A 9216-nucleotide genomic window follows, 5' to 3' on the forward strand; every position below is an offset into this window, starting at 1 on the left:
AGGTACTAGTCAAAACATTAAATTGATCCTAGGCAATCTTTAAAAATTTCAATAAAAAAAAGTCTAAGTGACCATACATCTTGAATGCATTAAAAATCACATAAGAATACATTTTTTCTTTAATATATTTATAGATAATTTAAAATTAATAAATTTTAATTTTAGTATGTAATTGTTTTTGTTTTCTTTAAAACTAAATTTTATTATTATCATCGTATAATACTAATTAACTGATTATATATTACTAAATGGTTAAATATATATAACTCTGTTGTGATAAAATATTAGTATGATACCTTTCTTTTAAAATTATAAAATAAATATATCTTAAAATTTATAATTTTTTAGAATAACTAAAATTAAAATTTACATATTTTATAAAGATTAAAAATATTGATTTCAAATTTTATATGATGAAAAATAAGAAAGAATTATAAAAACAAAAATCTAAATATGTTAATGTTGTAGACACTAAACACATATATTTAAAGTTACAATTTTTTTGGCATAAAAATACTTTCTCATAGAACTTTTCTCTCATGATGACACATAGTTTTGCAGTTTCTATTCTTACTAAAAAAATATGAAAATAGTTACAGCCTTTTCTATTTATGTGACCACTTAAACTAGTAACAGAGATTATTTTTATCTGTTTGAAAAATGTCCATTTAATTTAAAATTTATCTGAACAGAAACACCAATTAAGTAAAAACAAAAAAAATGTAGGAAAGAAGAACCAGTGGTGCTCAGATGCAGCGCGTGTCTGAGACGAGGCGTGGTTGACATGACAACATCTGAATTTCTGGTACACAAAGGCGAGTCATTCGGTTGGACCCACAAGAAATCAAACTTCAATTTTTTTAATGTTAAATCAAAACAAAAAATAAAAAACAAAAAATAATGGGCGTGTTTTTGTTTTCTATGTTCTGTTCTGTTCCTTTGAGCTGTGCCTCGTAAAAACTGGCAGACAAAATACCAGTGCGGGTGGAAGCTTTGAGAGACAGATGCTTCTTCGTCACAGGTAACCAACCCATTTATCAAATTCTACAAATTTCTAATCTTTTAAGCGCATATTTTAAATTTCCCTGCTTTTTCTGAAGCTTCACCGTGGACATGGGTGTTTTTTTTTAATTGTTTGTATATAACACGATGTAAGTTGCAAATTCAGGCTATTTATATGAAGGGGTTATCGAGTTTTTTTTATTTGGGTTTAATTTTAGTGTTTTGGTGATGAAACTGTTCTATTTGGTGGTTTAGAATTCAGGGCTGACTTTAGGTTTTGATGTTAACTTAGTGCATGTTTGATTTTATGTTTGCTTTTGGGTTTGTTGGGATGAACTTCTCCATAAACAGTTTCAGGAGGTAAAAGAAAGAAACCAGATTGAAATTAATTTCTCTATATCTTGAAATTAGCTTTTGCATAAATTAATTTGGAAACACCCTCATATATCTTATCTAAATTTTTTACTTTTAACTTTTGCTTAAGTTAATTTTTATTCATGGAGAAGTCAATTTTATTTTTTTTCTTCTTGTTTTTTCTTTCCTGGTTTGTTCAAACAGGTTCTATCTAGAATTACATTAAAATATCAATTATTGTGATTTTAGCCAAATATTCGCACAATTGCTTTCTTGTTGAAGAATTGATCCAGGTTTTAAAATTGATAGACTTGAAGTAACATTAGGTAGCTTTTGTCTTGGGTAATAATTTTATACTGAGTTTTTCTACTAACTTGCTTTTAGAATATAAACATTCAAACTTAAATCACATTACTACAAAATTAGTTTTAACTACAATCAATTTCATTTGAAATCATTCTTGTTAATTCTCACCGAAACTCATAGTATTTTGTGATGCCTTACATCAAGAGCTAGTTTCAATCACTCTATAGAGCTATACTGGAATTTTTGGTTCAGAAATATTTACATATTTTGTATCCTTAACCTTTGGATGGTCATATTAATTAACATCAGTTTGACTGCAGGTTGCTGAATTGGAGATTATCAAGGTGTATTAGCTGCACTTGGTCTGTGTAGAACTTGTTGAATAGTGTAAAAATTCTGAAATACCCATATTCATACATTCTCCAGCTACCAGTGAGGCCTTGGTATCTGTTTCGATTCAGTAATGGCTCTTCCTGGTTCCCTGCAGTTGTCCCATGGATTGGGACTTTGCAGGAACCTGGGCTACAGTAAAGATTCGGTACAGAATTTCTCTACAATTCTGTATTCTTTGTTTAATGTTCATTATTTTATAACATCATTCTCACCTTCGTATCACTTTATGGTTTACAGAGGGCAAAGGAGCATGGCAAGTTACACTTATTTATGGCAGGTCCTTCATATCCTATTTCGGTATGTCTTAAAATATAGTGATATTGTCTTGTTGCTCGCTGCTTATTCATTGTGCAGTTGGTGTGCCAAAATATTTCATGGCCTTGTTGTATATCTTTAGCATTAGGCAGCTCTGTGTCCTTTTTTTAAGTTATATTTTTAAGTTATAGATTTCTTGGTATCTATGAGTTTTGGTTCTGAGTGCAATTTCTTGTCTATGATGTTTTTGTTAAGAAAACATCTTTTTAGATTGATCTATAATAAGAGGAAAAAATGGAGTAGTTGAAACAAGAGTTTTAGGATTGATGTGCGATCACAAGAAAGGACATATATATACGAAATGACTGAAGACAATGATGCAATGGTGTGACACCAATCCAGGAAAAGATGACAAAAAATTGTTTAAGGTGATTCAAATACTTAAAGAAGATTGCTGGAAGCCCCAGTGAGGACAAAAGATTACATGGTTTTAGTCCATGAAAAGGGAAAGGGGATTATTTTATGATCAACAATATCTCTAAGGATTTGGTCTTTTACCAAGTCATACCATGTCATCAATGTGGTCGACCTCACCTAGTGGGACAAGGTTTTCATAGTTGATCTATAGTACACTTGACAGCAAATGGTTTTTTATGTAGCTACAATCCTAGGTTTTCTATTTATTTCAATGAATCACTTAGGTCTAGTATGGAAGCTTATAGAGTGAGAGATTTTCGATTATAAAGCTCTACTGTTAAGGTTTTTCAAAGGTAAGAATATTAAGCTTTGTAAAGTTTATAGGTGCCTATGAAGAAGTTTGATTCATTTTTATTTTTTCATCTCTCATTAGTGTTTGTTGAGAAGTTTATCGTAATTGACTCGTATTCATTAGCATTCTACCAGATTCTGCAATATTGTCAAGCAATTGTTAAGGTGTACCTTATGTGACTGGATTAATTGATGATTGAATGTTTACGTTATAGTATTAAGAATTACTCAATAATGTCTTTTCAAAATTAAGAAATGGCTCATTCTTTTTCTTTTTGTTAGAATATACAGTGAGTCAATCTTTTGTTGTAGTTCATGAGACAGGAGTGCAGGGGTTTTCAACACCTTCGAGATATAAACAAGCCAACACATACATTATCGTGCAAAGCTCGATCTTTTAAATGTCATTGTTTTTCTGGGCAACCAAATGATCTTCCTGCTGTTAAGGTGGCTGCTACCGTGTTGGCTAGGTAATATTTGTGTTTTTACAGCCAATAAGTGTACAAATTGAAGCACTCTACATGTTTTTTTGTTAGTATATGTTGGTATGGTTGTTTTGGATATAGGAGGAAGACAGCTAAAGAAAATGAAAGTATAATTGATATTAACTGAGATTTATTACAAAGTATTGATGTGTTCATAAGACCTTGAGTACTTGTCTTAATTCATACTAATCATATTCCCTCTTAGAAAGGCACAGGGCCAAAAGAGTGGGGTTGTTGATGTCTCTTCGAAGCCAGGCCACAAGAGTAGGGTTGTTGATGTCTCTTGAAAGCCACAGGGCCAGTTGTGTGGTTAGGAGCACATCTCTGGGAAAACTGGGGCCTGACTGATGTCTCTGACCTCACTTTGCATAATTTGAATTAAAAGGGTAGATCTGAGTAGAGTAAGTTGTAGGTCAATAAAAAGAGAGAAATTAAACCAAACACTTGACAAAAAAAGTTGGATAAAGTCACAAATGGCAAAACAAAGGTCTAAACTGGTCATAATGATGACATGACAATGGGGGATCAGCGACGGTGGCCAAAGACTATTAGAAGCACACTAAAAATGTATGCTGTAGGAGATATGAACTCTTTACAAAATATGAGGGTTAAGGCATGCTGGAAAGTCACAAACAACTGACAAACCAATGGCGGAAGAAGCCAAAATAAATAACACACCTAAAACTGCTAGGAGGATATGAAAGCCATAAAACTGTTTAAAAGAGAATGAAATACCGATTGATATTAACTATTATGTATTACAGTATATTGCTGTGTTTGTGTGTTCATAAAAAGTATAACACTGACTCTTAATTATACTAATTATAATTCTAACTAATTAAGGAAATAAATAATGATTTGATGAGGAAATAGAGTAACCAATCCTATAAGTTATAATAAAGAAATCTAGAGGTTATTCTAAGCTATGAAAGAATATTATTGCATATTTCTATGTATTCTAAAGTATACACTTGTGTGTTTTTATGCAGGTCTAGTAATTTGTTACAAAATAGTCCTATCATTGTAAAGTTGATTCCTGCAATTGGCGTTGTCATTTTTGCAATATGGGGTGTTGGTCCATTATTGTTCCAGACAAGGAAAATACTTTTTAAGGTTGAATTGCAGTTATTCTTTTTTCTTGTATTAACTATTTTAACTGATCCAATGCAATTGATACCTAATTCTGATATTGTAGAAGAGTGATAATAGTTGGAAGAAAAGTACCACTCACTATATAGTAACTTCTTACCTTCGGCCATTACTGTTATGGACTGGAGCAATACTTATTTGCAGGTTTCTGTTATGATAATAACTTTATCAGATTCTGAATTTGTTATATCTTTCTTTGATGCGCTATCTCTATGTGCTGATTTATTCACTAATTTCAGAGCATTAGAGCCATTAATTCTACCTTCAGAACCTGGCCAGCTTGTTAAGGAACGGCTTCTGAATTTTGTGAGATCATTGTCAACAGTTCTGGCCTTCGCCTATTGTTTATCAAGGTGTGCCTATTTCCTCGCCTTCATTTGATCTCCTGAAGTTGATGAATATTCTGGTCACTTAATGATGCACTTAAGCACTTATTTAGGCTTTTCTTCCTCTTTTACGAGAGAAATTGTCTGATTTTCTATTGCTATATTGTGATACCTTACGTATTTATTATCTCAGCTTTTTATTTGCTTTATGATGGGAACCGTTCAACTATAATTCTTTTAAGATTATCATTGTTGTAGCCAGATTTGGGGTTCCAGTTTACAATGCTTTCTAAGTTTTACATCCATAAACTTATTGTGTGATTCTCTTGTGCAGTGTAATTCAACAATCACAGAAATTCTTTGCAGAGTGTACTACTGATGCAAGTGAGACGAGAAATGTCTGTATCTTTTCTTTTTGTATAGACAACAGGCATTATAGTTCTGATTTTAAACATGATAGTTATGTTGTGGATTCCATATATTTTATCACCTGTTGGCTGTCATAAATTTAATTACATGTTATGACTCCATTGAAACCTGATTTATCAATCAATCAGCCAGTGACATTAGTTGGGCAATATATCTGCCCAGCTATTTAATGATAAGTAATTTTTCAGCTTTTGGATGTAGCATTTCTACCCATCATTTTGTTTTATGCATAGAGAAGATTATCAATCTTCTAAATTAACTTCTATCTACATAAAAAATGAAGAACTGAGAACACTTAAATATATGATGGCTATATCTTTTGCTATGTACATAGGCTAAAAGAATTTATATTGGGTGTGTATGTATTTAGATTATATATCATTGGTGGAAGGCCAGTAGCTTGGTTACTGCATTGCCAATTGAATATAATTACTACAAAAATCTGGATTTTGGTGTATTGCTCGGTTATTTGTGGTGGTTCAATTTCAATGACATAATAAATTTTCTGTTTTTCTTAGATGGGATTCCAATTTGCTGGCAAAGCTGTTTATTCTGCAGTGTGGATAGCTGCCTTTTCATTGTTCATGGAATTGTTAGGCTTCTCTACCCAGAAATGGGTTACTGCAGGAGGTTTTGGGACAGTTTTGCTGACTCTTGCTGGTCGTGAGGTGTGGAATTAATTTATCATTTCTTCTAATTATCACAATTCCCTTGTATTTTCGTGGCCAGAATGTTATTGTGGCACTTGTTGACATTAAGTTTATCTATTCAGATATTTACAAACTTCCTTTCAAGTGTGATGATTCACGCAACTCGGCCTTTTGTGGTTAATGAATGGATTCAAACAAAGATTGAAGGATATGAGGTTTCTGGTACTGTTGAGGTGTGTTAAGCGGCACTTTATAACTTTTGAATGTGGGAATTACTTCTATTAAATATGTACCATATTTTTTTTATATGGAATAACTTAACAGAAGGACATTACAGAGTATTGGTGTAGTGTTTACCCTTGAGTCATTATTTTTTGGGCATTGATGTTTTCATGCTATGCAGCATGTTGGCTGGTGGTCACCAACAATTATTAGAGGTGAAGATCGTGAAGCTGTTCACATTCCAAACCACAAATTTACAGTGAATGTTGTGCGGAACCTTAGTCAAAAAACACATTGGCGAATCAAAACCCATCTAGCCATTACTCATTTGGATGTAAATAAGATTAATGTAAGAAATAGTTTTATTGTTTATTTTTATAGTTAATTTTTTTCACTAATATTGAGCATTTTATGATAATTATCCCTAGATGTGACAAATGGTTCGATGCTTCTGCAGAACATTGTTGCTGACATGCGGAAGGTATTGGCCAAAAATCCTCAAGTTGAGCAACAGAGGTTGCACAGGAGAGTGTTTTTGGACAACATAAATCCTGAAAGTCAGGCTCTTTTGGTTAGTATGGAGTAGTTAATCTTGCAAATCAATGATTCTGTGCTAACTGAACAGGATCTTATTTCATAAATAGTATTTTATTTATTATTCCTTTTTCCAATAAATATTTAGCTACAGTAATCATTGTGCCATAAATAGTTTATTGAGGAAGAATTCATTCTGTGCTGTTTTTTATAGGTAAAATTAACTTTCAGTTCCCTAGGACAAAATTGTTATTCTGTAATATGTGATCTAACGTCGAGTTCTTTCTATAATCATTATTCATGCTTTAAACCTACCTGCAAACGATTCAATTAATTGAAAAGTTATAAGAGAGCAGCAAACAGTTTCTCTATGAATCTCTAGTTTCCTTCCTCCTATTATGTTTTATATTTAGATCAATTTTAATTTAGTTTTAGGTTTTATGGTAAATATCATGTTTAAATACTTGGGATATCTTTGTCAATTCCGATTTCACTGTTCAAAATAGGTTAATGAATACGTGAAATAGGTTGATACTTGATAATAGTCTACATGGTTTAGTGTCTAAACTTATAAAAATACTGTAAAGTACTATATAAACAAAACATACCTGCTTTTGTTACGTGTGCATCTATCATGTTCCATCATGTACCTATATTATCAGATTGGAACTTCCATCAATCATGATAAAAAACCTGACTATTGCCCACGTTTTATCTATGTAATATATGGTTGTAATATATATATATTTATAACATTTCTTTTCTATGATTTTCACAGATTCTGGTGTCTTGTTTTGTCAAGACCTCACATTTTGAAGAATATCTGTGTGTTAAGGCAAGAATACTTCCTTATTTATCTGAAATAAAATATCTGCAGTGAGATAAGCATCTCATAAATTAGGATTTCTTTCTATTTTGTATTATTGTTCTTGGATTTAGCTGATTTTTCACCCTTTGAATTTTGAGAAATAGGAAGCAATACTGTTGGATCTTCTTAGAGTTATAGGCCATCACCGAGCCAGGCTTGCCACACCGGTCCGTACCCTGCAGAAAGTGTACAGTGATGCTGACTTGGAGAATATACCGTTTGCAGATTCCACATTTGGTGGTGGTGGTGCTGGCACAGTACCTAACCGTCCATTACTAGTAATTGAACCGTCTTACAAAATCAATGCAGATGATAAGATGAAAAATCGATCAGCACGACCAGTTGTTGATCAAGATAACAAGACATCTAACTCTGATGCAAATGGAAACTCTAAGACAGTTGTGACATCTAATTCTGACACAAATGTAAAGACAGTTGTGACACCCAAACCTGATCCAGAAGTGGGTGAAAACAAGCCACTGAAATCAGATTCAAATAAGGAAAACGTGGAGGTTCCAGGATCTTCTTCTAAATCTAAAGTATCTGGTTTGGTAGTAGAAAGTCTATCCCAGAAGGACATAGATGCCAAGCAATCCAAGGGTCAGACCACTAAAAACATAAAGCCAAATATTGAGTCTGACAATGTAGTGTCCTCCTCATCTAACAATGCTGACAAAACTGGTGGACTTAATACGAATATACCATCAAAACCACAAGGGGAAAAGAAACCTGCATCCAGGAATGTTCTTGAAGAGAATATAGTACTAGGTGTTGCATTGGAGGGATCAAAGAGGACACTTCCCATTGATGAGGAGATTGAGGATGTGACATCTCGAGAGGCAAAGGAAATGGCTGCATTCCAGGGTGGAAATGGATCTTCCAAGGCTGTAGATGGAAAGGACTAGTTGCCGTAAGAAGTGAGTTCAACTAGTTTGTTGTTTCAAACATCAATGTTCCAAGTCCAGCAGTGCACTGCTTTGAAGCAGTTTCCCACCACTAGGAAGTTGTATATAGTCATTTCATTTCCATAAAAGGACTCAAGCTGTATTGTCATATCATTGCATAGTAATTGCTGTTTCAGAAAAATATGGAAAAGGGGTTTTCAATTATTCAATTATAACATCAAATAGTTTAGTATGTATTTTTACTTTTACTAGAATCACAATGAGAAATATAAAATTTATTTAGATCTAAACTTCATTTTTGAAGAGCAGTATTGGATTGTGTGCAATAAAGTGTCAATTGTTCTGCACAAATATAGACTATTTTTTCAACTATAACATTATACGCTCAGTTTTTGAATTGGAAAGACTTCTAAATTTATCCACATGAGCATGTGGGTCACCTGGTTAGCTAGAAATCAATTGGTCTTTGATGGAATTTCTGAAAATGTTATTGGATTGCACTTCACGTGCCTATGATACTGTGAAGAATGCATGTACACACATATATTGGATAAACCAACCCTTAACTTT

General features: G+C 32.7%; 1 protein-coding gene across 2 annotated transcripts; it reads left to right on the forward strand.

The window, feature by feature from the left end:
• Positions 1 to 676: 676 nt before the first annotated feature.
• On the forward strand, positions 677 to 8855 carry LOC137811319 (mechanosensitive ion channel protein 2, chloroplastic). 2 transcript variants are annotated; one of them, XM_068613009.2, is made up of 15 exons: positions 731 to 1021; positions 1983 to 2006; positions 2089 to 2200; positions 2293 to 2352; positions 3391 to 3548; positions 4553 to 4676; positions 4759 to 4856; positions 4952 to 5065; positions 5373 to 5436; positions 5986 to 6135; positions 6240 to 6350; positions 6521 to 6688; positions 6797 to 6910; positions 7652 to 7708; positions 7846 to 8855. In XM_068613009.2, the coding sequence occupies exons 3-15, from the start codon at positions 2126 to 2128 to the stop codon at positions 8644 to 8646; spliced, it is 2094 nt and encodes a 697-aa protein (XP_068469110.1). In that variant the 5' UTR covers positions 731 to 1021; positions 1983 to 2006; positions 2089 to 2125; the 3' UTR covers positions 8647 to 8855. The 2 variants fall into 2 exon arrangements, with proteins under 2 accessions (XP_090154657.1, XP_068469110.1); XM_090298531.1 differs by having other exon boundaries at positions 677 to 1021; positions 1983 to 2200.
• The last annotated feature ends 361 nt before the right edge of the window (positions 8856 to 9216 follow it).

The sequence above is a fragment of the Phaseolus vulgaris genome, chromosome 2 (assembly GCF_051622355.1).
Source record: "Phaseolus vulgaris cultivar YP4 chromosome 2, ASM5162235v1, whole genome shotgun sequence".
Taxonomy (NCBI): Eukaryota; Viridiplantae; Streptophyta; class Magnoliopsida; order Fabales; family Fabaceae; genus Phaseolus; species Phaseolus vulgaris.

Excerpts from the sequence above, each read along its gene's own strand:
- LOC137811319 (XM_090298531.1), top strand. The coding sequence starts at position 2,126 with ATGGCTCTTCCTGGTTCCCTGCAGTTGTCCCATGGATTGGGACTTTGC. Across the intron at positions 2,201-2,292 it reads TGGGCTACAGTAAAGATTCG|AGGGCAAAGGAGCATGGCAA; the intron begins GTACAGAATTTC and ends TATGGTTTACAG. Across the intron at positions 4,677-4,758 it reads CAAGGAAAATACTTTTTAAG|AAGAGTGATAATAGTTGGAA; the intron begins GTTGAATTGCAG and ends CTGATATTGTAG.